This window comes from Podarcis pityusensis (genome assembly GCF_964106645.2).
Source record: "Podarcis pityusensis genome assembly, chromosome: 8".
In the NCBI taxonomy this organism is placed as follows: domain Eukaryota; kingdom Metazoa; phylum Chordata; class Lepidosauria; order Squamata; family Lacertidae; genus Podarcis; species Podarcis pityusensis.
The window spans coordinates 7,756,395-7,783,272 of record NC_138033.1 but is presented as its reverse complement, the minus strand read 5'-3'; the positions used below and the strand labels follow the sequence as shown (position 1 = coordinate 7,783,272).

The window sequence follows — 26,878 nt, the reverse complement described above, 5'->3', positions numbered from 1 at the left end:
GAAGCGGCGTATCGTGAACCGCGCACAAGGGTTGCGTTCTGCTTAGGTTGCGAACAGAGCTCCGGAACGGATCCCGTTCGCAACCAGAGGTACCACTGTATTTGATTTGGTATTGTGATTTGATATGGATATAACAAGGTGTATTTTGGATTCTTAGGAACGCGGGTGGCACTGTGGGTTAAACCACAGAGCCTAGGACTTGCCGATCAGAAGGTCAGCAGTTCAAATCCCCGCGACGGGGTGAGCTCCCGTTGCTCAGTCCCTGCTCCTGCCAACCTAGCAGTTCGAAAGCACGTCAAAGTGCAAGTAGATAAATAGGTACCACTCCAGCGGGAAGGTGAACAGTGTTTCCGTGCGCTGCTCTGGTTGGCCAGAAGCGGCTTAGTCATGCTGGCCACATGACCCGGAAGCTGTACGCCGGCTCCCTCGGCCAGTAAAGCGAGATGAGCGCCGCAACCCCAGAGTCGGCCACGACTGGACCTAATGGTCAGGGGTCCCTTTACCTTTACTATTTTGGATTTTTGTAACTGAAAACTAATAAAAAATTGTTTATATACAAAAAAATAGGAAGTAGAGCACCACCACGGCAGCGTGCCCCCTCACTCACTCACCAGTAGTTGGGGGCAGAGAAGACAGTGACGCACTTGCCATCGTGAGCCATCTCATACCCTTCCGGCTTGACTTCGTGGCTGCGGATGATGTAATCTAGGTGGTTGCGTTCAAGGAAGCTTTTGGTGACGTCGGGCCCGAACTGGCAGCTCACGCCACGCTTGCTGATGGACCGGCCGTTCTGGGTGGAGGAGAGAAAGACACCCTTGGGTGCAACGGCAGCCTTATAAACATGAGATGGGGGGGTTGGGTGCCCAGTATGCAGGCGACACCAAGAAATCCACTGGCATTCATCTGTCTCGGGAGACAGAATCGGGCAAAAAGGAGAAGAGCTCTTGATATATACTCTACAGCAGAATTCCCCAAGCTTGGGTCTCTTGCTGTTGTTTAACTACAAGTCCCATCATCCCTAGCTAACAGGACCAGTGGTCAGGGATGATGGGAACTGTGGTCCAAAAGCAGTTGGACCCAAGTTTGGAGAACCCTGCTCTATAAGGCAGGATAAGAAGAAGAAGAAGAAGAGTAGTTTGGATTTGATACCCCGCCTTTCACTCCCCTTCAGGAGTCTCAAAGCGGCTAACAATCTCCTTTTCCCTCCCTCCCCCAAAACAAACGCTCTGTGAGGTGAGTGGGGCTGAGAGACTTCAGAGAAGTGTGACTGGCCCAAGGTCACCCAGCAGCTGCATGTGGAGGAGCGGGGAATCGAACCCGGTTCACCAGATTACGAGACTACTGCTCTTAACCACTACACCACACTGGATCTGAAAAGGGTGGAGGAGAGATTGGTGACTTGTAGACGCAGTCTCTGCTTGCTTGGGGGGGGGGATCCTGGAGAGGAGGGGACTTAGTCAGCTGTGGGGAAGTGCCACTCAAAAGTCCACTCAAAAGTTAAGCCCCACTGGCTCTCAGGTAAATGGGTATTAGACTGCACCCGCAATGTTGCTTTCAGCTTTCTCTGCCCGTGCAATGAAATCTGGATTCATTAGCGGAGGAAGAAGAAGGTGTTTGGATTTGATATCCCGCTTTATCACTCCCCGAAGGAGTCTCAAAGCAGCTAACATTCTCCTTTCCTTTCCTCCCCCACAACAAACACTCTGTGAGAAGAGTAGGGCTGAGAGACTTCAGAGAAGTGTGACTGGCCCAAGGTCACCCAGCAGCTGCATGTGGAGGAGCGGAGACGCGAACCCAGTTCCCCAGATTACGAGACTACCACTCTTAACCACTACACCACACTGGCTCTCTCTCACTGGATAGAGAAGGCCATACTAGAGGTGCTGCCGCTATATATATTGAAGACAGCACTCAGCCCAGCAAGGGGCAGACTCCTCCACAGAATCATCGTGGGCGGGGATACCAGGCCCCAAGAGTAATTTAGTCCTGGAGAAATGCTACTGTCCCTCCCCACCCGGTCAAAATGCCCATGGCGATCTCGAGATGAAGAATGAAATCAAGAGGAGACGTTGTAGTCATGGAGCAATGGGCACACAGCTCATGAGTCTCACCAAAGCAAGACCTACCTGGGGTTGAGGGTCTGACCAGAGCAAGTCGCACATGGGACCTGCAAATGAGAAGGAGGCGAGTTCAATAGATGAGCGGGGAGGAACGCAGGCACAGAAAGTGAGGCCTGTGGCTGGTGGAAACCAATGATGGCTGCCAGCTGACTGCCGATCAACCACCTCGGACTCTGCGATTGCCAGGTGAGGCCTTGCTGGTGGTGCCACCACTGGGGGATGCCTGGCTGGCACTGAGTCGTAACAGGGCCTTTCCTGTGGCGGCCCCCCAGTTGTGGAATGACCTCCCTAGTGAGGTGCGCCAGACTCTCCATCACTGTTAACTTTCAGGAGGTATTTGAAAACATTCCTGTTTGCACCCAGGCACGTGGTGGCTGAATACTGTTCTGGGCAACCCTAAGGTCACTGGGCGGAAGAATGGCTCTTAATTGTAACTGCTTTTAATTGCAATCGTTTTGAGAACGCTTTCACTGGTTTTCAAATGTCTGTTTTTGTTTTAAATGGTGCTTCTGCTTGCTATCCAGGGTTCTTTGGGGAGTTGAGGGCAGGATATAAAGTCAATCAATCCATTAATCACAGAATTAAACCTGCCTTTGCCAACCGACCTGGTGCCCTCTAGTGATGTTGGACTGGACTCTCCTTTATTGAAGGTTTTTAAGTACAGGTTGGGTGTCCATCTGCCATGGATGCTTTAGTTGAGATTCCTGCATAGCAGGGGGGTTGGACTAGATGACCCTCGGGGTCCCTTCCAACTCTACAATTCTATGAGTCAACTCTCAGGCCTTCTGCCCTACCCCTAATCTGCTCAGATCTAGGGTTTACACCTCTTTTTTCTTCTTCTCCTCCAAGCATGGCTTCTCTTTCTTAACAGCAGCAGACTGGCAGCAGTCTTCCCCATCACTTTTTTCTCTATGCCAGGGAAGCTTCACCTGCCAAATTTCTGCTCCTCAAAAACAGGGGAAGCAGTGGCTCCCCATCTGTGGAATGCTCTCCCCAGGGAGGTTTGCCTGGTGCCTTCACTATACATCTTTAGGCACCAGACAAAAATGTTCCTTTTTAACCAGGCCTTTGCCTGACTTGATCTACATCAAGGGTCAGCAAACTTTTTCAGCAGGGGGCCGGTCCACTGTCCTTTGGACCTTGTGGGGGGCCGGACTATAGTTTGGAAAAAAAATATGAACGAATTCCTATGCCCCACAAATAACCCAGAGATGCATTTTAAATAAAAGCACAATTTTACTCATGCAAAAACACTAGGCAGGCCCCACAAATAACCCAGAGATGCGTTTTAAATAAAAGGACACATTCTACTCACATAAAAACACGCTGATTCCCAGACTGTCCGTGGGACAGATTGAGAAGGCGATTGGGCCGGATCTGTCCCCCGGGCCTTAGTTTGCCTAGCCATGATTCTACATTTTATACCCTTTTAAAAATTCTGGCTCTTTTTTTGGGTGGGGGGGTTATTGGGTTGTTGTTTTTGTTTTGATTTTATGTATTTTATATTTTATGTGAACCGCCCTGAAACCTTTGGGTATAGGGTGGTATAGAAATTAAATAAAGAAGAACAGCAGGACAGTAGGTGGGTGGAGAAAACAGAAAGACAGCTAAGCCTAAAACTTTTAGATGACTACATCGGTCAGATTCGCCAGTTAATCCCAAAAGGTTCAAGCTAACAAAAAGGTGCCCCTAGTGAATTCAGGCAGGAAATTTGTATTTCCCCCCTCTAAGAAGGGCAACCACAACCTGCTAGGCAGGAAGGGAGTGGAGGGGGAATAGGGCTGTCCTCCCACATGGGGCGGTAAGCGTGTCCTAATTTTCAGAAAGCGTCCTAGTGTAGTTTGTGGGAGAGACAACCCATCCAAGATCCCCTTCTCCATGGCAGGAAAAAGCCACCCCTCCCAATAATTAGCCATAAATTAAGTGCAAGTGGCAAGTGCCATCTTAAAAGAGGTGCTCTTGGAAGAGAAGGGGATGTCTCTTCTCAGAGAGGGCTGCTTTCGTTGCAGCTCAGAACAGTTCTCCCCCCATTAGATCTGCCAAAAAAGCTGCAAAACATCTTCATGTATGTGACAACAGCTGCGAGAGTTTTAATAGCACAAGGATGGAAGACTGAAGAAACCCCAACTAAAGAATCATGGCAAGAAAAATTGATGGACTATGCAGAACTGGCAAAACTGACATAAACTACGGGACAAGGATAACTGTGACTTTAAGGATGAATGGGAACCCTTTACAAAGTATCTAAAGACGCAACAAAGCGAACTGGACTCCTTGGATGGTTTTGAATAAACATTCACAAACTTTTTATTGATAATAATCAGCTAAATAGTTTGAGGATCTATACAGCTGTGTAACATGCAGAAAACAGCATTCTTAGAGAAATCAAAGACTGGAACTGAGGGAAGTCGGGGGGTGGGTGGGTTTTGTGTGGGAGGGTGGGGGGAGGGAGGAAAAATAAGGATGATATGTTTCTGGATAATAAGTTTTGTTTTAATTTTGAATAAAAAAAGTTTTGTTTTTTTTAAAAAAAGAACAGTTTCCCCTCTCTTGTGCAAATTTATGCCTGTTTAAATCGCTTGGTCCAGAGTTTCCTAAACGTGGTGGATCTCAGGCTGCTTTTGGACTACAATTCCCATCACCCCTGACCACAGGTCCTGCTAGCTAGGGATGATGGGAGTTGTAGTCCCAAAACAGCTGGAGACCCAAGTTTGGGAAACCCTGGCTTGGTTGACCAAAGCCTGATGCAATGAATCAACAAGTATTTCCTTTTGTGACTATTCCCTTGCTTGTAGCATTGATAGCCATACCCTCTGGGCCAGAGCATCAGGAAGGTCCCAGGTTCAGCATCTCCAGGTAGGAAAGCAGCTGCTGCCAGTCAGTGCGAACAATATGGAGCTAGATGGACCGATCGTCTGGCTCATTGTAAGGCTGCTTGCTTTGCTCCTATGGGTACACAAGGCTACCCAATCCACACCAGACAAATCATTCCACCCCAGTCCCCGCCACCGCTCACCCGAATCTGGAGGTTGCCGATTCCTCTCGATCTTCCTGATATCGTCTAACGTTATGCCGTCTTCACTGAAGAGGCCACCGTGCATTATCTACCCAGGGGGAGAGAAGAGGAGAAGGAACAGCAAGGGTCACAAAGAGTGCTCAGCTGAGCTGCGGTCCCCCACCCAAGTGGCCGGCTGCTCACCAAGACTTTGCCGTTGATGCACTGCGCCAGAGGTAGCCACTCAAAGACCTCGCTGAAGAGCTCAAACATCTGGGCTGTGTATTTGGCTTTGACCTCTCCCTCAAACCCATAGATCTGGTTCATATTGTCCGTTTCGTGGTTCCCTAAAGAGCAGGAGGAGTTAAAAGGCCAAAATGAAGGGGGATTTTGGTTTGAGTTTGCAGGAAAGGGCTTCACCCTACCTCCCATCCCTAAACTTCAGGGCTGATGATATTACAGTCGTACCTTGGAAGTCGAACAGAATCCGTTCCAGAAGTCCGTTTGAATTCTGAAACTTTCGGAAACCGAAGCACGGCTTCTGATTGGATACAGGAAGCTCCTGCAGCCAATTGGAAGCCGTGGAAGCCCCGTCGGACGTTTGGCTTCCAAAAACAGTTTGCAAACCAGAACAGTCACTTCCGGGTTTGCACGTTCGGAGCCAAAACATTTGAGAACTAAGCTGTTTGAAAACCAAGGTACGACTGTATCATCATCATCATCACCATGCCATTCATCTGACAGGGTTGCACCAGCCACTCTGAGCAGCTTCCAACAAAATATTAGAAAAAAAAATCTAAGGATGCTGAGAGTTGTTCGTGTTGGGATACTGCCGGGGAGACCTGGGCATCAGGTAAGTCCCCAGCTGGCTCCAGCCACTGGCCGGCAACCGGTCTCCCTTGGAACAGCATCAAACAGCGACACGAGCCTCAGATACGTTTAGAGACTCGGCACGCTCTTATCAGCAGAGTAAATAAATCTTCTCACAACGGAAGTGGCGGACAGAGAAATGTGTAAGCATATTTACAGCATTTATTCAGCATAGATCAGGAACAAAGGAAAAAACATGTCTGCTTCCCTTCGTGTCCAGCAAATAGAAATACTAGCAAAAGCAATATATAAAATGGAAGTTCCCAGCAGACTGTGCTGGAAGTAAACAGGCATGTGACACACAACAGTCATGCCTGTTCCCTTTTAAGGTGGAACGGAACTACTGTATTTTTCGCTCCATAAGATGCACCTAGTTTTTAGAGGAGGAAAACAAGAAAGCAACGCAAAGCCTCTTGAGCAAAGAGGCAGGAGCGCTCCCGCTGCGCTCAAGAGGCTTTGCATGGCTATCCCCGAAGCTAGAAGAGAAACTCATGCTCTTCTGGCTTCTGAGATAGCTGCGCAGCCTCTTCAGGGCAGCGGGATGAAGGCTCCCCGCTGCCCTGAAGAGGCTGCGCGTGGCTAAGCCAGAAGCTAGAACAGCGATAGGGAGCGCTGCACAGCGATCCCTCTCGCTGTTCTGTCTTCTGGGATAGCTGCGCAGCCTGCATTCGCTCCGTAAGACGCACACACATTTCCCCTTACTTTTTAGGAGGGAAAAAGTGTGTCTTATAGAGCGAAAAATACGGTATATCCTAACAGTTTGGAGAACCCCTGATTCCACTCCCAGAACTAACATTCCCAGAGTGGTTAACCATCAATCCCTCTTCACAGGGAACTCAGGGAACTGCAGCTCTGGGAGGGGGGGGTCTCCTAACAACTCTCAGCACCCACAACAAATGACAGCTCCCAGGAGTCTTTGGGGGAAGTCACAGCTGTCTAGAGCGCCAGGGAGCAAAGAGAGTTGGTACGAAGTGACTCCTCTGCAACGTCTCAGAAGATGGAGCCTGGTGTTTTTTGGGAATGTGTAGTGCAGCAGAACGCGGCAAACCGAAGACCCCCCTGCTCTCACATTCTGCTTTCGCAGTGGCCCTCCGGATGCATGTGGGAAGCTTGCAAGCAGGTTGAATGAGGGCCATTGCCCTCTCCACCATACCCGTGTTTCCCCACAGAGGGCATTCAGGGGCATGCTGCCTTCAAGAGGGAAGAGGGAGCACAGCCACCAAGGTCCCCCAAGAACGAAACAAAGCTGGGAAGCTAGAGCCACCTCCTTGGCCCGGAGAGACGCACAATCTCAAGAGGAAAGCGTCAGGGATGCACTCAGCCAGCAGCTCAGGAATGCGGGCTCGTTACACTAAAAGCTCGTCACGGAAAGCCATAGGGTGGCGTGGGAGGAGTGCCAGGCTTTTGAAGCCATATACGTGGGGCAGGGCGAGTGGCAAGAGGTTTCTAAAAGCATTTGATAAAGGCAGGAGGAGGATTCAAATCACAAGAAACGAGATTCTGACTTCTGAATACCAGATGCTGGAAACCACAGCAGGGGAGAAGAAAAAGAGGAGTTTGGATTTGATATCCTGCTTTATCACTACCCGAAGGAGTCTCAAAGCGGCTCACAATCTCCTTTCCCTTCCTCCCCCACAACAAACACTCTGTGAGGTGAGTGAGGCTGAGAGACTTCAGAGAAGTGTGACTGGCCCAAGGTCACCCAGCAGCTGCATGTGGAGGAGCGGAGACGCGAACCCGGTTCCCCAGATTATGAGACTACCGCTCTTAACCACTACACCACACTGGCTCAAATCCTGATTGCGGCCATCCGACAGGGATCTGGCTGGGCAGATGTTGGACTAGATGGGCCAATGGCCTGATGCAGCAGGGCTGTTCTGATGTTCTTACCTCGAAGTAGGTGGAAATGATCTGGATATAGCAGCTTAAAACCGAAGAGTGTCAGGATCACCTCCACGGAGAAGGAGCCACGATCAACAAAGTCCCCGTTGAATATCTATGGTGGGGAAGCAGCTGTGCTCAAGGGAAAAAACCGTAAAATGTGGCCTTTGCATGGCAGGTCCATGCGGATTCCACACCTGCCCGCCCCAGCTTCCTTCTTGTCATCTGATACATCTCTTCCCCAAGAAATGCCATGCCTTGTCTAGAGCTCTTGGGAGGGCAAGCAAGACAGGTAAACACAAACTCAAGGATAGATTGCCGTGATGGGGCCGAGGGCGACAATAAAAGCAGGCGCCAAACGTGACTTCAGAAGAGCTCAGGGAGCAATGACAGAAGCAGGTAAACGTCACTATGCAAGGATCCTGCCCTCAGAGCAAAAAGACAAAATGAAAGGGAGGGATGAGAGAGGTTCACCTGGATGAACCTCCAGAACATTCCAGCTCCCGTGGTTCTAGGGAGGCTCTGAAAACAAGCTCTGAAAGCATGACCCTAGGCATGTTTACACGGAAGGAAGTCACATGAGCTCAAGGGGGGCTTGTTCTGTAGTAAGGGCATCTAGGATTGCAGACTGAATGTGGATCCCAGGAGCCTGTACAGAATTATTGGGAGCCTCAACGTTCATTAGCAACAACAGGGGGTGGGGAGAGCAAAAGGGGGGGGGGAGGGAAAAGTTTCTATCCCTCACATTTGGAGAGAGAAATCTGAGCATGCATGGACAAAATATGTGGCAGTGGCCATCGGCCAGAGGGCATTTCCAAGTCAGATTTCTAGCTCAGAAAGTCTTCATATTGCCTACACCAAAAATTAGAGGATTGGCAGGAATGAGCATTACTTCTTAATTCATAACAAATTAATTAAGCAGCAGCCACACATTTTTTTACCTGCCCCTAATCAGCAGGTCCCAGGGTGGGAGTCAACCATTTAAAATTCAGTACTAAAAGTGGCTTAAAGCAAGCACTGTATTTTTCACTCTATATGACGCACTTTTCCCCCTCCTAAAATTAAGGGGAAATGGGTGTCCGTCTTATGGAGCGAATGCAGGCTCCATGGCTTCAGCAAAAGCAACGCGAAGCCTCCAAGGCGCAGCGGGAGCACCGCGCTTCGGAGGCTTCGCGTTGCTTTTGCTGAAGCCTGGAGAGCGAGAGGGGGCGGTGCGCACCAACCCCTCTTGCTCTCCAGGCTTCAGGGATAGCCGCCTGAAGCCCCCGGAGAGGCTTCGCTGGAGAGGCGCTGCGCAGCTTTCCCTCTCTGCGCAGCGCCCCTTCAGCGAAGCGGGAGGAGAAATGGAAGGGGCTCCATTTCTCCTGCCGCTTCGCTGAAGGGGCGCTGTGCAGAGAGGGAGAGAATTTTTTTTTCTTGTTCTCTAGGTGCATCATGTGGTCGGGTGCGTCCTATAGAGCGAAAAATACGGTAACAGCCACCGGAACCTGGTGGATCCTGAAAAAACGCATCTGAGGAGTCTAAGAGGTGTGTCTTCAGCATCTGCCAAAAGCTGTATAGTGAAGATGCCCGATGCACTTCCAGGGTGGATGGGTGGGTGGAAGTCACACAACTTAGGGGCTGCCACAGAGAAGGCCCTCACCTGGGCCACCACACACACGCACACCCCTTGAAATTTTGGAGGTTTCTGAAAGTTACCAAGATGGCTCCCTCTGCTGATCTTAGCACCCGAGAAAGGTCTGCAGGGAAGGTGGCAGCCTCCAAGATCTTTTTCCCAGATAAATTCAGGTGCACACAGAGGTTCTACAAACTGGCCTACAATTTTCCTGGGTGGAAGGAAGCGCTTGCCCCCAGCAGACCGGTTCCCTCACATCTGGGTGTGCGGAGAAGGGGGAATTGCGGGAAGTCCTTGCTCCCCATGTCTCCTGCCGTTTCTCCCTTTCCGAAGTCCGTCCATCTGTCCCCTGCCAGGAACCCACCAGCGCAGTTCCCTTTCCACCCAAGGAGGAGGCGAAACAGATGAACAAGGCCTACAGTGGCCCTAGAGGAGCAGCAAGAAAGGATACATATGGATTCGTTTCCGACGGCAGCCCGTTCAATTCAAATATATTCAGGAGGTCATAATACTGTCCGTGGGTGTCTCCGCAAACAGTTATTTTCTCTGTCTGGAACAAAAAAGAAGCGGGGTGGTGGTGGTGGGGAGGCAGAATAAGACAACAGAGGGAAGAGGCGTGAAGCTCAGCCAGATAATGCTTATTTATAACCAACTATTTTTGGGTGCTTCTCCTCCTCCCACTCTTTGGATTTCCCCACACAAGACATCACGGTCTATCCCGCAAGAAGGAATCTACGCGGGGCACTATAGGGCTGGCGTGGTGAACCTGCGCAGAGGTGCCCTGCTCCAGGGGTTGCTGGACTCTGACCATTGGCCATGCTGGCCGGGGGCTGAGGAGAGCTGGGAATCCAACAGTGCCTGGAAAGCCCAGGAGACTCCCCACTCCTGCTTTAAAGGCATGGGTTGCCGGCAGAATTTGCAGGCAGTGTACGCCAACCGAGACTCCTTTAACTGTTCTGGCCTCCCTTGCAGAATGACAGCGCTGCAAATCTGCTGGCAAACCCCCAAAAGAGCCCTAGGCTCTCATGATTATTCCCAGTATTTCCTCGGAAGGAACAGCAGAGGTGACAGCAATAAGCAGCCTGAGCCTGTAATGTGGATAAACTTTTGTGCTGCCGTGGTGGCTCATGGGGACAGCAGTCACGAAACAAGGGATGGCTGCACTCTGTGTGTATGTGTGTGTGTGTGTGTGCGCGCACGCACGCGCATGTAGCAAGAGAGAGAGAGAGAGAGAGAGAGAGAGAGAGATCACTTGGGGAGCCGCGATCACTCTCAGAATCCTGGCATCCTATGGCCTGGGATTCACCATACCCTCAAGAGTTCTTAAGGATGGGGTGCAGGACAGACACTTTTGAAAGAACGACTGTTCAAGGAGTTCTGAAAACCTGGAGATCTATTTGCAAAATGCATCTCCCAGGCCTTGATGGAAGAATGTAACTCACGAACTGCAGGCCAGAAGGAAAAATAGTAAGACTGCAGATGATTTTCAGATTATTTTGACTGATTTTAAGTCTTATGTAATGACTGAAGAAGGCAAGGTTACTGCCCTGCGCATCTACAGAGCAGTATTCTGGAGTGGATTTTTTTTTGACAGCTCCCAAGCTTTTTGTAATCCAGGGGAGCAGAGGAACTGCTTTGGAGATACAGTGGACACTCGGGTTGCAAACGTGATCCGTGAGGGATGCATGTTCGCAACCCGCGGAGTTCGCAACCTGCAGCACCGCGTCTGCACCCGCGTGGGTTGCGATTTGGTGCTTCTGCTCATGCGCAAAGCGTGATTTAGTGCTTCTGCGCATGTGCTGAAACCTGGAAGTAACCTATTCTGGTACTTCCGGGTTCAGCGCAGTGCGCAACCTGAAAACGTGCAACCTGAAGCGTCTGTAACCCAAGGTATGACTGTTTTATTCTTTGTATGTTTCCTTTTTCCTTCTGGTTTGAATTTTTTATGTTATTTAAAAATCAATCAATAACATAAATTGTCCCCCAAATAGGGAGTTCTGAGAAGAAAAAAATTGTCAAGGAGGGAGGCAACAGACTTGCAGCTTTCAATTTAAGTGTTGTGGGCGCAGAGAGAGACACGCACCTCTTTTAACGTCGTTTCTACTAGGGTGGGGAGTTTTGATAGCACCTCTTTCACTTGCACCAAGATCTGCAAGGAGGAAGAGAGAGGTCAGTCAGAGAGAGAGAGAGAAAGAGAGCAAATAGAGGCACGGTGGCAGAGAAGAAAGATGAATGCAAATTATTATTACACATATATGTCAGCATCACCCTTGAGCCAGTGCCACCAACCGGACTCATCCACTTCAGCCCCGACTGGGCTAGGCGAGCTGGGTAGCACTTCCAGAGACCACCTTCTGCACAGGAACAGGTCAAAGTGCTGTGGACTCACAGCTTAAAGTTGTGAGCACCAGATTCACTCCAACAAGAAGACAGTCGTCGCACAGCAGAGTATAGCAGAGCATAAACGACTCGGAGAGCAGCTCTGTAGAATATCTTCTTTATTCTATCTACAACTATAATACACAACTATATGCAGAGCTAAATGAGGTCTAAACGAAAAATGCTGAACTGCACTGAGTGTCTGCAGCTGCTCTTAGCAGCAACCTTATCTATACAGAGATCACACTCAGTCTCTCTCTCTCTCATGTGAGGCTGGAACGGAATAAGTAGAGAGCAGAAACCGCCCCCTCCTCTCTGGAGAATCAGCAGAGAACATCAGCAGATTCTTGGATATGGGAGGGGTGAAATCTCAATATATACCACCTTTCTTCCAAGGAGCTCAATCATGCGGCGTACATGATTCTCCCTCTCCACGTTTTATCCAAACGACAGCCCTGTGAGGGTGGCTAGGCTGAGAGGCAGCGACTGACCCAGAGTCACCCAGGGAGCTTCAGGACCAAGAGGGGATCTGAACCTTGGTCTCACAAGAAGTCTAACCCAGTGGTTCTCAAACGTTTTTCCTCTGGGCCAGAGTGGCTGGGGCAACCCAGCCAGATGGGCAGGGTACTACTACTACTACTATTACATAATAAAAGTTTGCTTGTGCCACACTTGCTTGGGGCCTAGGACCCATGTACCTACGGGACCGCCTCTCCTGGTATGCCCCGCGGAGGACCTCAAGGTCCACAAATGACAACATTTTGGAGGTCCCAGGTCGCAAGGTGGTTAGATTGGTCTCAACTAGGGCCAGGGCCTTTTTAGCACTGGCCCCGACTTGGTGGAACGCTCTGTCCCAAGAGACTAGGGCCCTGCAGGACTTGACATGTTTCCGCAGGGCCTGCAAGCTGTTCCGCCTGGCCTTTGGTTTGGACTCTGTCTGACCCTCATGTTTCCCTCCCCTTATGGTTTTGATCTATGACTATTTTTAAAATGAGGCTGTATTTTAAATTGCATTTTAACCTGTATTTTAAATCAGGTTTTTTTAAATTGTAATTTTACTAGCGTTAGCCACCCGGAGCCCGGCTCTGGCCTGGGAGGGCGGGGTATAAATAGTTTTTTTTATTATTACAGTGGTACCTCGGGTTAAGTACTTAATTCATTCCAGAGGTCCGTTCTTAACCTGAAACAGTTCTTAACCTGAAACACCACTTTAGTTAATGGGGCCTCCCGCTGCCGCCGCACCGCCGGAGCACGATTTCTGTTCTCATCCTGAAGCAAAGTTCTTAACCTGAAGCACTATTTCTGGGTTAGCGGAGTCTGTAACCTGAAGCGTATGTAACCTGAGGTACCACTGTATTATTATTATTATTACATTTTTAATTGATAAGAAATACATTGGAGAACAAGAAGAAACAACTCCTAGCAGTGCTTAGTTCTGAAAATATGTCTATCCATATTCTGCAAAAAAATTAAAACACTGTACTATCCTATACTACACTGAAATGTTTAAATGTTCCTTTGATTGTCCTTGAATCCTTCCACCATCCTCACCTTCCAAACCCTTCCAAACCACTATTCTAACCACGACACCAAGGAGGGACGGGACAGGGAAGAAAAGTCAAGACTTCCAGTGGGTATGGCTTGGATTAGCTTAGATCAACCTTCGCCATCCTCTTGCCCTCCAAAGGTTTTGGACTACAACTCCAATCAGCCCTGGCCAGCACTGCTGAGAACTGACCTGGGACAGGGCCTTCTCAGTAGCTGTTCCCCGTTGGTGGAACGCCCGTAGTGAGGTGCGCCTGTCTCCCTCATTAATGTCATCCAGGAGGAATCGAAAAACATTCCTGTTCACTCAGGCATTTGTGGGCTGAAAGATACCGTTCTAAACCCTGAAATTATTAGCTGGGAGTATATGTTTTTAAATGTCCTTAGTGATTTGAAAAGCCTGTTCTGCTGTCAGCCATCCTGGCCTCCTTTGGAAGAGCAGGGGAGGCATTTAAATAAACACGTACTTGGCGGAAACGTCACGTAACTGTGGCCCACAAGTGCCAATGGCCTGGCCTGCTGGGGTATGTACTGTGCATGAGATATGCCTTCAATTACAGGCAGGTTGCAATGATCCCCTTAGAGCAGGCATGTCCAACTCCCAAGAGATCTACCAGGATCAGCTCGGGATCTACTGGTAGATCGCGATCTACTGGTTGGACACCCCTGCCTTAGAGCAACCCTTTAAACCTCTTGCACCTCCATGCCATAGCATAGAGAACCCAGCGTTTCTGCAGCCCTGGGGGGTGGCTCTCAAGGGAGGAAGAAGAGGAGGAGGAAGAGGAGTTACCTGATAGGCACATTTCCTGTGGAGCTTCTTTTGATCCTTGTACCACTGCATTAATTCCTTCATGAACGCAAGCGTCACTTTCCCGTTGTCCAGCTTCGGGCCACTGTACTCGTCCTCAATGGCTGGGGAAGCAGGAAGGTGGAAGTGGGTGGAGAGGCAGAACGCAAACACAAGGCCAGCCTAGCATCACGATCACGGGGGGGGGGGCATAGCTGTCAAGCGTCCCTTATTTGGCGGGACAGTCCTTTATCCCAGCGCCATGTCCCGCTGCTGTCCCTTATTGATGATGTCCCTTAAATAAGCTACTGAAGGTAGTGGGGCCCTTTCTATGTCCAGCTGTCCTTTGTCAACAACAAACTGTTGCTGTTTCTTTGTGTGTTGAATATATGCTATATGGTAATTTATGGACCTAATGGGTATCTAAAGCCATTTGCACACAACAAAATATGTATTTTATCGAAGTAATTGTTGATCCCTTATTTTGGCTGCTGATCCCTTATTTTCGAGGCTGCTGGTCCCTTATTTTCAAATCTGTAAGTTGACAGATATGGCTGGGGGGGGTAGTCCGCCTGCCCCTTGGCACCCCAAGCGACCACCCAGGTAACACCCACTGCGTTACAGGTAAGCAACTGCAGGTTCAATACCTTTCACTAATGGCTCCATCCCAAGCTGCCCTGGGAGCCTTTTTCCTTTGGCAGAAGAGATTTTAAACGTTCCAAGTAGACAAAGCTGGGCACCTCATCGCCCTCCCTCATTGCTTTACCAGTTTCCCAGAGTGTGGGCAGGACACCTGATCCCCACAAACAACCACAGAAATGTAGAGTTAGAATACTGTTGGGAATACTGGATATTGAAATTAGTAAAAAAGATGTGAAATTAGTTTTGTATGCAGTAACAGCAGCCAGAATTTTCCTGGCACAGAAATGGAAACAGGAAGAGATGCCCACGAAAGAAGAATGGAGGATGAAACTGATGGAATACGCAGAAATGGACAGATTGACGGGGAGAATTAGGAACCAACGTGACCAGAGATTCTCCGAGGACTGGAAGAAATTTACAGAGTATATCAAAAATTTCTGTGATGAGCAAATAACGTTCGTTGGCTTTCAAGAAGCTCTGTGAAATTACTGTTAGAAATATTGTTTAAAAAACATGATGTGATTAAGAGTATTTGAGTGCAAATTAATATTGGGAAATGTGAGACGAGGATAAAAAATAAACGGAAAATTATCAGACAAGCTGAGGGAAGTTCTGGAAAAAAGGGTTTAAGTTAAAAATGGATGTATAATTGTGTAAAAATGTTTTTTTTTAATGGAAAATCTAATAAAAAATATTTATTAAAAAAAAGAAAGAAATGTAGAGTTGGAGGGGTCTGTGAGGATCATCTAGTCTAACTCCATGCAATGCCGAATCTTTTGTCCAAAGTGGGGCTCGAACCCACAACCCTGAGATTAAGAGCTCATTCTCTACCAACTGTTTGCCCGAGGTGGAGGCGGGCAAGTGTCTGCGTGTTCACCTCAGAACAGTACCGTTTCTGCAAAACCAAAGTGTCTTGCCAGGGCTCCCTTCCTGTAATTGCCACTGCCTTTCCGCTAATTGGGCTGAACTGCCAAACTCGAAGGACAGCAATTTTCCCTCTGGCTCCTCCAAATGCCAGGAGGCGCGAGAAAGGCCCCTGCTTGCAGAAATAAGCTTTGAATGCAGAATCTGCAGACGTCCAGGATGAAACCGTGCAGTGGCTTAGTCCAGACAGTGAGATTAAGGGACGCAGCTCGTGCCAGCAGCTGGCCCGCAGAGGAGAAGACCAGTCTATTTATTTTTCCTGATTAAGCCTCTCCATGCCAGGGATCTATTTATGATCAGAGATCTTGATCTATTTCGGGCGCTGGCAGAGAAACCTTGGCGCAGCCTCCCGTGCGAAATGGCATTAGTCACCAGTGTGAGGATGGCAGGGCTCCCTCGGAAAGGAGGGATGCTGGGATGAGGAGGTGGTGGTGCCCGGCGATGGCAGCGGCCCCCAATCCAGACCATAATAAGCAGGGGTCCAAACAAGCTAAAAAGGGGTTCCATCCAACAGAAGCTTGAAGTGGCTGCAAGCAGCAACCTTAGCCTTGCACCAAGGCAGAGACCTCTTCATTGCCTTTTTTTTATTACTTCTAACAAGCCTGATCTCTTTCCTTCTGGTCCTTATCTCAAGCCTCTCTGGAAACCTCTTTCAGACAGAGTTCTAGAGAATCCCCAGGATTTCCTAGTGAAAAGATCAGTAATGGCAGATAGTTTGGGCAGTACCTTTCCGAGCACAATTCAAAGTGTTGGTGCTGACCTTTAAAGCCCTAAATGGCCTCGAAGGCCCAGTATACCTGAAGGTGCGTCTCCACCTCCATCGTTCTGCCCGGACACTGAGGTCCAGCGCTGAGGGCCTTCTGGTAGTTCCCTCGCTACAAAAAGCCAAGTTACAGGGAACCAGGCAGAGGGCCTTCTCGGTAGTGGCACCCTCCCTGTGGAACGCCCTCCCACCAGATGTCAAAGAGAAAAATAACTACCAAACTTTTAGAAGACATCTGAAGGCAGCCCTGTTTAGGGAAGCTTTTAATGTTTAATAGGTTATTGTATTTTAGTGTTCTGTTGGAAGCCGCCCAGAGTGGCTGGGGAAATCCAGCCAGATGGGCGGGGTATAAATAATAAATTATTATTATTATTATATTTGGCCTGCCATAACCTATTTTTTCTCCTGCAGTTTCTGCCAGGGATGAAGGCAGTGGGCCTCTTCTCGAGCACATCCACTATTCACTCGAGGTGTCAGGGACTGAGTGGACGAGGAGGAGCGGTGGAAGGCACCAGCCGGAAAACCCCCAAGGGAAATCCCAGAGGAGGATGGCTCAGAGCCTTGGGATACTGAAGAAACAACAGGGTTTAGTGAGCAGGAGGAACCTGTGACAGGGAGCAGTTCAGACTCTGAGGCTGAAACAGAGGAGAGGGGGGTCAAGAGGCTGCTGGAGAATTCAGGGAGTCTCCCCCTCCTGCTGTGACAAGAATGCACAGAATAATGAAGAGGGCAGAACAGAGACCAGAGGAGCCTTAGAGTGGGTGGAAGGCAGGAACCTTCAGTCCTGGCAACTGCTCTATGGGGGCAAGACCTGCTGGGAAGTGTTGCTGAGTGGTACACCATTTCCTTGAATAAAGAGTTGAGTTCACTGACAACCGATTCTGCGTCTTCCTGCTGACCTTCATCTGACTCCAGCCCTGAGAAAACGGCAATGCTAGAGTCCTGTGTGAGCACCTTGAAGCATGTCCCAGAATCCTCTGCAATATGCAAGAGTTCCACAGCAGATATGCAGAGACTCACGAGCACAGGAAGTTTGAGAACCACTGGGCTCGAGTCCAGCAGTTAAAAGATCTACTCTAGCACACAGCCTTGGGAAGAAACTGGAGACAAGCAATTAAGAGCAGTGAGCACAGGAGACGATACATACAATCATGAGCCGTGCCCCAAACCAGAGACTACGCAAAGCATGCTGGGTAATTGGGCCCTGTGGCACATCTTTCAGGCCATCAGAGGGCTTGTTCCTGCCTCTTCCGGCCCTCTCTTTGCCTGTGAGCATTACTATGAGTTTGGTCTCTGCACAGAGAATGTCAAAACACCTGTCAGAACGGCTGATGCCTGAAACTTTAGCAATGGGGTACTGATTAGAGCCTCGCTGAAGATGTCTCATGTGGATTAGCAGGAAGCTTGGAAGTTCCCCTCTGGGTTTCAGCTGCACCTTGAGAACCTTGCCCCAGTCAGGTCGCAGTCAACCCCCCCCCCCCGAATCCACTGTAACAGCTTCCCCCTGCCACAGCCTCCCCGAACTCACTCATGTTCTCTATGTCCAGGGAGTCAACAACAGACCGCTTGTGCTCGTCGCTGGCGATGGCCCTCTCAAAAGCCTTCTGCTTCACAATCTTATTGCACTCCTGATACTTCATCTTAGCATCCTTGTCGTTTGGCTTTACCTTGACAACCTGAGGGCAGAGGAGAGAATTTATATATATTCATCATATACAAGTTGGGAATCTCGTAAATTCACGACTGAGCCTTTGTGTGCAACACCAATTTCTCCAAATGCGGTTTTAAGCGGATAACAATTTTATTATGCTTTATTACAATTATTACTGTGTATTTACAAGATATTGTAAACCGTCCTGAAATGTGGCCTATGAAGTCAGGTTATAAACAAGCTACTTTGACATGTTTCTCTCCTCCTTTTGCTCTCCATCACAAAAAACATACAATGTCCTACAATGTTGGCACATGGAGCTGTATCCATTTCTTGCCGAAACCTTTCCAACCAACAACATGCAGCTCCCCTTGTCCACAGGCCTTGTCTGCCACACACTCTTAAAAACTTCTGAGCAAATAGAATGCTTATGAACATTGCTGAGCCACTGAGCTACTGGATAGGGTGGGCTTATATCACTCTGCTGAAACTGGAGGCCATCTACATTTACCTCGGGGTTTTGCCCCTCCCCACTCTTAGCACCTCTGAAGGGATAAATTGACAGAGCATTCCCCACCCCAAAAATCCTGCATATTCTGTCCTGAACCTGATATTCCTTTCGTCTCTGACCATTGTCAGGGCTGGGGAAGCAGGTGGTGCTGTGGTCTAAACCACTGAGCCTCTTGGGCTTGCCGATCAGAAGGTTGGTGGTTCGAATCCTCGCGATGGGATGAGCTCCCATTGCTCTGTCCCAGCTCCTGCCAACCTAGCAATTTGAAAGCATGCCAATGCAAGTAGATAAATAGGTACCGCTGCAGCGGGAAGGTAAATGGTGTTTCCATGCGCTCTGGTTTCCATCACAGTGTTCCGCTGCACCAGAAGTGGTTTAGTCATGCTGGCCACATGACCCGGAAAGCTATTTGTGGACAAACGCTGGCTCCCTCGGCCTGAAAGTGAGATGAGCGCCGCAACCACATAGTCGCCTTTGACTGAACTTAACTGTCCAGGGGTCTTTTACCTTTTATTGTCAAGAGTTCCACAAAGCCAATTGCTGGGTGGCCAATCACAATCAACCTTCCACATCTTGCCCAGAACAATAATGCCACCTGCGCAATTCTTAGTGAAATGAAGGGGTGTGTGTGTGTGTGTTTGGACATGTGTCTTCTCTCACTCTGTCCTGGAACTTGGAGAACATGGAACATCAGGAATCTGCTATGCTGCTCAAAAGAGGTTCCTTTGCTGCCTCCTACCTTTGCCACACTCTGGTGCGAATGAGAGAAGGCCACACTCCTCCCACAAGTCTTCTGTCTGAGTAGTGGGATTGGGGAGAGGAAGAGAGTCGTGGTGGTGGTGCTTTGGCATTGTCCACAAATAATGGCTGGCTAGAAAGCCGAGCCAAGATTTGTGGACTTCTGAGGAATTATTCAAAGCTGACACTGGCTTTGCAAGCTTAGCCCCATGTGAAGCAACACCCACCCCACCCCCCGCCGTTGCGCCAACCCTAGATGCTCAAGGAGAAAGCCGCCACCCTGCTTACCGTCTCATAGTCCCGCAAGGCTGCCTTGAACTTGCCCAGGGCCATGTTGCTGGTGGCCCTCCTGTAATAGCCTTTGATGTACTTTTTGTCCAGTTCGATGGACTTGGTGGCGTCGGCCAGGGCGTAGCCGTAGCATTCCGTCCGCAAGTAGGCCAGGCTCCGGTTGCCATAGTAGATGGCGTTGGTGGGGTTCAGTTCAATGGCCTGGGTGTAATACTTCACGGCGTTCTCATAGTCCTTTGCTGGGAGAAGAGGGGAGGACAGGCAGGAAACCACTGTTATCAGGGAGCCAATGCATGCTGCCAGAAGCACCCCTTTGGCTACGGAGCCCGGAGGTGCAACTAAACAGATACCAAGCTTTTATTATTTCATTAAATTTCCAATACTGCCCTTCATCCGAGGATGACAGGGCGGTTTAAAATATAAAAGCACAAAAATGCACAACAAAACTGTTATTCACACAAGGAAGAGAAGGAAGGCGAGGTGCGAGAAGCTAATCCGCAGAAGGCTCACCTGTGCCATTTACACACAGGAGTGGGCTATGCACAGAATCAGAGAGCTGAAAGGGACCTCGAGGGTCAACTAGTCCTGCCCCCTGCAATGCAGGGATCTCAACCTGCTTAGTTTTGCATGAATATGTCTAAACTGCTTTTAAAGTCATCAGAGTTGGCATGAAGAGGACAAAGAGTCTGGGGAAAAGCAGGTCAGGATATCCCAGAGTTCTCCTCTCTTCTGTCAAGAGGAAGCAACATTCCTCCATGACAGGAAGAGGCACCCTGGGAAGGGGGACCTAACTCTGGTGCAATTCACCTAAATGTTCAAGCAGAAAGGCACACAGTGCATATAGCCCAGTTGGTAGAGCCAGAGACTCTTAATCTCAGGGCCGTGGGTTCAAGCCCCACATTGGGCAAAAGATTTTTGCATCGCAGGGGGTTGGACTAGATGATCCTCACGGTCCCTTCCAACTCTACAATTCCATGATTAAAGAAGAATCTGCATTTCAGCTCCCTTCTGGTATTACCTTCTTGGCCAGTGAAAGACATTGACCTCGGCCTGAACATGACCCAAGGTCACCTCTAGATGATACGTTAATAGCTTAGACCAGCTTCCCCCAAGCTGCTGGCCTCCAGATGGGAGTATCAGGTTGGTGGAAGCTGGTTTAGACCAAGATGATAGCTGTATGGTGAGCAGACACATGTCTGTGCAGCCGCTTCCTTTGCTACCCAAGCCCCGAGGCATCTATGAACAACAACAACCACCCTGTTCCTTATTGCCTAAGAATCAGAAACACAAATGCAAATCCACAGGTGCTCCAGTCATCATGTGTTTCCGCTGTTCCTATTATGTCCACCCCGCAGACTTTCCCTCCCCACACTGCAATGCTGGTAAGTTGGGACTGTTGGCTACTCCCAAACTGCAGAGGTGGGTGGGTCTTTTGAGGGAGCATTCCCCCGTCCAGGTTCACTATAAACCTCCACAGCTGCAGCCCCCCCCTTGCAGGAATGTAACCTCAGTTTCTTTGCCCTCGCCCATCTCAAAGCAGCCCCCAGACATGGTTTTAGGGTTCCCACAACCCGATCAGAGATGGACAAGAAAGGCACAGCTGCATGTTACCAGCATGCTGGTGAAATGGAAGCCCAAACCTTTGGATGACTCCCCTCTGTGGTTCTATGTAGATGTTAGAGTGCGGGGGACAATAAAGACCCCTGGAACCCCGTAAGCTAAAGGGCAAAAAGCAAGAGCTCTCCCTCACCATCATCTGGGCATGGCCGTCCAGGAAGGAGCAAAACCACCAAAGAGCCTCCGAAGTCTAGCTCCAACAGACAATCCAGGCGGATACCAATGGCAGTGGTATCAAAAGGAGCTGATGTTCAGGAAAACTAACAGAGCAGCACTCCTCACTCCATCCTCCTGGCCCGGTGTAAAGTCATCCACTAGCAAAGTAAGCCTTCTTCTGTCTCATAACTGGGCCTGAAGCCAGGCTGTAACGGATCCAGGTCATCAGCGCCCTCTAAGGCTGAACAACCATCCTCAGGCCCCCTCCAGACAGAAAGGTTGATGAGACTGATCCACCACCTCTAAGCCACAAACCTGGTGAGCTGTAAAATGCCAACGGATGCAGAACTTTGGACAGCATAACAAGCAGTGCACCAACTTCCTGTGCCCAAAATACGCGAGTTAAAAGCATCTCCTTGCTTTGCCTTTCCGCTTACATCCCGGAAAGGTCTTCAGCTGGGCACTCCATACAGAGGGGCGCTGGTTCCCCTTCCTCAAACAGGTCTTAACGTAGGGTGGGACAGCATTTGCTACTGCTCTCTCCACAGCAAAGGCAACCAGGACCCAATCCTGTCCCCAGAGCTTATTTTTCCTTTAAAATCATTTTTAACCATGCACATGCATACCTAGGAGCAAGTCCCACTGGGCGCATGCATAGGAAAGAGCTGTTAAACAGACCTTGGAGACCCAATGAAATTATGGAAGGAAATGACTCCTATCTCTTGGGGCAGCTAGGAGAGGACATTCTCATTGACAATAATACTCCTCTTTAAATAAGCTCTTCTGCTTACTTGCTTAAGAATGCTGGAGAGACCAGCCAGATGGAGATATCAGTAGCCAAGATGCCGTCCAGAAATCTCCATGTGGTCACAAATAGACCCATGCAAGCCACAAAATGAACCTAGAGCCCAGCTAATTTCTAACACTGCCAATGCGGCTTACTTCAGAGTAGACAGGACTGTGCCATTAAACAACTTTCTGTACCCAGAATAAGGGTGATAAAGAGTGACAAAATGGAAAGGTTCCTGTAAACCTTTAACAGATATTTTAGCAAGAAGCAAAGATTCTGATTTGCCTTAAGGATTTAAAGTTAGAACTAGGGTGGAAATAACGCTAGACGGACGACACAATCAAATTTCCCCCAACAAATTACAAGTTACCGCATTTTTCGCTCTATAAGACACATCAGACCACAAGATGCACCTAGTTTTTGGAGGAGGAAAACAAGGGAAAAAATATTCTGAATCTCAGAAGCCAGAACAGCAAGAGGGATCGCTACTCAGTGAAAGCAGCAATCCCTCTTGCTGTTCTGGCTTCTGGGATAGCTGCGCAGCCTGCATTCGCTCCATAAGACGCACACACATTTCCCCTTACTTTTTAGGAGGGAAAAAGTGAGTCTTATAGAGCAAAAAATACGGTATGCGTTTTATGCATGCAGTGCCAGTGAGGACAGAAACCAAGAGTATATTACGGCTCTGCTGAACTGAAATAACCAAAGATGTGAATGTGGGGCAAGTTACCGCAGCTTATTTGACAAAATATAAAGAGACAGAATTACTCCAGAAAATAGAGAGAAATGTGCACATTTCCATATATGTGAAGCTGCCCTCACTTGTCTCCATGGATCCGTAGACGCCAGAATTATGAGGCTATAAAAACATCTTGTTTCAGGGCATGAGCCAACATCACAGGGGATTAAAAGTGAACCATATTCTGAAAGTTGGCAGAGGTTCTACCAAATGCAACAGAGTCCAAGAGGCCTGGATTGTTTAATTACAGAGTTGGTCATCATGTGACCCGAGGGCACAACAAGAGGTTAAGCATCATGGCTGCGGGAAGGCAGAAAAGCCTCCCAAATCCATCTTTAAGAGCCTGGTGTCAAGGAAGGTGTTGGAGGCTTAAGAACAAGAGCTGATAGAGACCTACTTGAAGGAAACCCCATTCTGCCATATCCCAAAATAGGAAGATGGACCAAGTCACCTTCTGCATGCCAAGCAAATGTTCTACACCTAAGCTGTCACACTTGCTCTAATAATCTGGGTCACTCCCTTACACTCTCCTAAACAACACACCTCCACCACTTACTCAGCCAGAATTTCCCCATTCATCTTAGATTCAACCCTCCTAAGAAAGTTATTGGGGAGAAAACCTCTTCCACAAGGTCATCTACTTCCTCACTGGGTGTTGTGGATCCAGCCTGCCGTTCAGCAATGCCTGCAAAACTCTGCAAATCTGCTGCCACCTCCAGAGATTAGGATCCCTTTGAATGCTAATCCTGCAAATTGATCACAATGCTTCCCACCCCTGAATAGATCATTCTAGTGGACAGACCGTGTGTCATGGGATGGAAAGTAGAAAGTCTACTTGCTTGCAATTAACAGGTTTAATGTAACAGGGAGGAAGGAAGACCATTAACCTGTAATTTGCCTGGCGTTTTTTCTATCTAGGAGACATCAAGAACCCAAGTATGGCTAATTTCAAGTCACAGAGAGTTATTTGTTCCCTTGCGGGAAGCAAGGGAAGTGGTGGCTGCCCGGCTGTCCAACACATCTCACCTTTAACTCCCCATGGGAAGCACATACTTCTGCACGTTTCTCCAATATGACACAGTCCCTTTAACTACCCTTCTCCCCCATGGAACCACAGATAACCCACCAACAACCCTAAAAAAAAACCTTCCAAGGAACCCACTGTAGGCAGACCTGTGTTCCCATAAGTTGCCCTGCCCCAAGAGGACTCTTCTTCCTTCCAAGCCAAAATTAAGTCCTTTGCTTTGCTGCAATATCCAATGGGTTCCAATTACAAACATGGTGGACTCCAACTGAAGACTGGAAAGAGCCATTTGACAGCAGGAGCTTATTCCACAGCAGAATAATGTACTTTTACTGCAAGTTTCTAAGGCAGGAGCTGTCTGGCTTCCTATCAGGGGGATGCTGTTGCAGCCGAATTCGCCGCTCAGCCAAAGGGGTTGAGCTGGATGACCTTTGGGATCCTTCCCAATACTATGATTCTATGCTCTCTACCCCATGAGCCCCATCTCGCGGACAACCAGCCCAGGACACGTTTCATACTTCCTCCCTCACTGACTGAGTCCCCCTCGCCACACACATCCCAAGGGAGCATCTTCCTCGAATCCTCCTCCTCCATCAAATGGAGCCAGGTTGCCATATGTCCTCTTATTCCAGGACACGTCTTCTTTTTCACAGGTGTGTAAAACAAGAGTCATCACAGCGTTCCATGGTTAAAAGCAGACGTCGGCAAATGTGTCCTCTTTTTTTATCTTCAATAATAATAATAATAATAATAATATAATAATAATAATAATAATAATTTATTATTTGTACCCCGCCCATCTGGCTGGGTTTCCCCAGCCACTCTGGGCGGCTTCCATAGAAACAAAAAATACACTAAAATATCACAGATTAAAAGCTTCCCTGAACAGGGCTGCCTTAAGATGCCTTCTAAATGTCAGGTAGTTATTTATCGCTTTGACATCTGATGGGAGGGCGTTCCACAGGGCGGGCGCCACTACTGAGAAGGCCCTCTGCCTGGTTCCCTGTAGCTTTGCTTCTCGCAATGAGGGAACCGCCAGAAGGCCCTCGGCACTGGACCTCAGCGTCCGGGCAGAATGATGGGGGTGGAGACGCTCCTTCAGGTATACTGGGCCGAGGCCGTTTAGGGCTAGGGTCCTTTTTTTCAACATTTAATAATAATAATAATAATAATAATAATTTATTATTTATACCCCGCCCATCTAGCTGGGCTTCCCCAGCCACTCTGGGCGGCTTCCAACAATATATTAAAATACTGTAATACATCAAACATTAAAAGCTTCCCTAAACAGGGCTGCCTTCTGATAGTTGTTGTTCTCTTTGACATCTGGTGGGAGGGCGTTCCACAGGGCGGGTGCCACCACCGAGAAGGCCCTCTGCCTGGTTCCCTGTAACTTGGCTTCTCGCAGCAAGGGAACCTCCAGAAGGCCCTCGGCGCTGGACTTCAGTGTCCGGGCAGAACGACGGGGGTGGAGACGCTCCTTCAGAGCGGAGGCACTCAGATTATGAGCTCTGGACTAGGACCAGGGTTTCGGTCTGGAAGCTCACCGGGTATGACCTTGGGGGCCAGCGGCAGCCTCTCAGCCTAACCTACCTCACAGAGTTGTTGTTGTTGGGGGGGTTCAACGGAAAGTGTGGGAGGGTGAAGGGGAGGAGCTATGCAGATTACTTTGAGCTCTTTGGAGCAGGCAGGAAATTAATGCAATAAAAAATAATTTTTTATGCTCCCCCTCATTAGTCCTCTCTCACACAACAACCCCCCATGGGTGGCACAGGAGGCCCCTCCCTCACTCCCCCTTATCTCTTCCCCCACATTGGGACCCCCCTCCAAACTCTAATCAACTCTAATCAGTGGCCCTCCCACTGGTCACCTCTTCACTCAGATGCCCCCATTAGCTCCTCCCCTCTGGCAAACCCCGCCCCTTCCCCATGGCTCCGCCCTCCCGGCTCCGCCCCTTTCCCTCCCGGCTCCTCCCCCTCCTCCCTCAAGGTGCCCCGCCCCCTTCCCCTCACGGCTCCTCCTCCCTGCCGGCCGCTACCTTTGAAGAAGTCGTTGGCCTGCGTCTTGAGGGCCTCGGCCCGCTCCAGCGCCCCCGGCTCGCCCTCCTGAGGCGGCCGCCCGGAGCTCCCGCCGCCGCCGCCGTTCTCCGCCCGCTCTCCCTCCGCCATCGCCGCCGGGCCGTAAAGCGAGCCGCCCTGACAACCAGCGAGCAAAGGGAGGAGGGGGAGAGAGCCCACCAGCCGTCAAGCGCGGCGGTCGCAAACAGGCACCTAGCGGGAAAAGAAAGCGGAGCGGGGGGCGGAGCCGGCGGGGACGTCACTTGACTGACGTGCGGAGGAAAAGGCTTGGCGCCCATGCGCAGAACCGAAGCTGGGAGGAATCCTGGTGGTTTCCCTTCTCTCGCGCCGAGGAGGCGGGGCCTGAGCGACGCCCCTAACCACAGAGAGGGGAGCGAAGGGGATTCCTGCCTCAGACACCGGCCTAGAGCGTCCTCCAGGGCGAATGGAGGCGGAGCCAGCGCCGTGATAGGCCGGCAGCCTAAGAAGGAGGCGTTACGCGATTGGCTGCGGTGGTCCCCGGAGAGCCACGATTGGTTGCTTTGTTAGGATAGGCTGGCTTCGAGAGCGAGGTGGAGTGTCATTGGCCCGTGCCTCTTTGCGGCTGGCAGGGGACGGCGTGTCGTCCTCTGAGCGCGTCACTTGCGTTGGAACACAGCGGAGGGGGAGGATCAGTGCAAAGAGGGGGATCCTGCGCAGCGATGCTGATGCATGCGGGGAAATCTAAATCATAAATCGGACGCTGTTATTTTATTGAAGGAAACCTTGGTCCTAAAGGAATCC

General features: G+C 49.6%; 1 protein-coding gene across 1 annotated transcript in view; it reads right to left on the bottom strand.

Moving 5' to 3' along the window:
* The window catches only part of PPP5C (protein phosphatase 5 catalytic subunit), a 32,763-nt gene extending 6,529 nt beyond the window's left edge, over positions 1-26,234 (bottom strand). The window contains exons 1-11 of the mRNA XM_081018976.1: positions 26,077-26,234; positions 19,710-19,951; positions 18,050-18,197; positions 14,196-14,317; positions 11,565-11,630; positions 9,933-10,031; positions 7,876-7,981; positions 5,320-5,462; positions 5,137-5,224; positions 2,127-2,167; positions 612-790 (exon numbers count right to left, since the gene is read on the bottom strand). Of these exons, the coding sequence (XP_080875102.1) occupies positions 612-790; positions 2,127-2,167; positions 5,137-5,224; positions 5,320-5,462; positions 7,876-7,981; positions 9,933-10,031; positions 11,565-11,630; positions 14,196-14,317; positions 18,050-18,197; positions 19,710-19,951; positions 26,077-26,206 (1,364 nt within the window). The 5' untranslated portion in view covers positions 26,207-26,234. The remainder of the gene's footprint in view (positions 1-611; positions 791-2,126; positions 2,168-5,136; positions 5,225-5,319; positions 5,463-7,875; positions 7,982-9,932; positions 10,032-11,564; positions 11,631-14,195; positions 14,318-18,049; positions 18,198-19,709; positions 19,952-26,076) is intronic.
* Between the last annotated feature and the right edge of the window lie 644 nt (positions 26,235-26,878).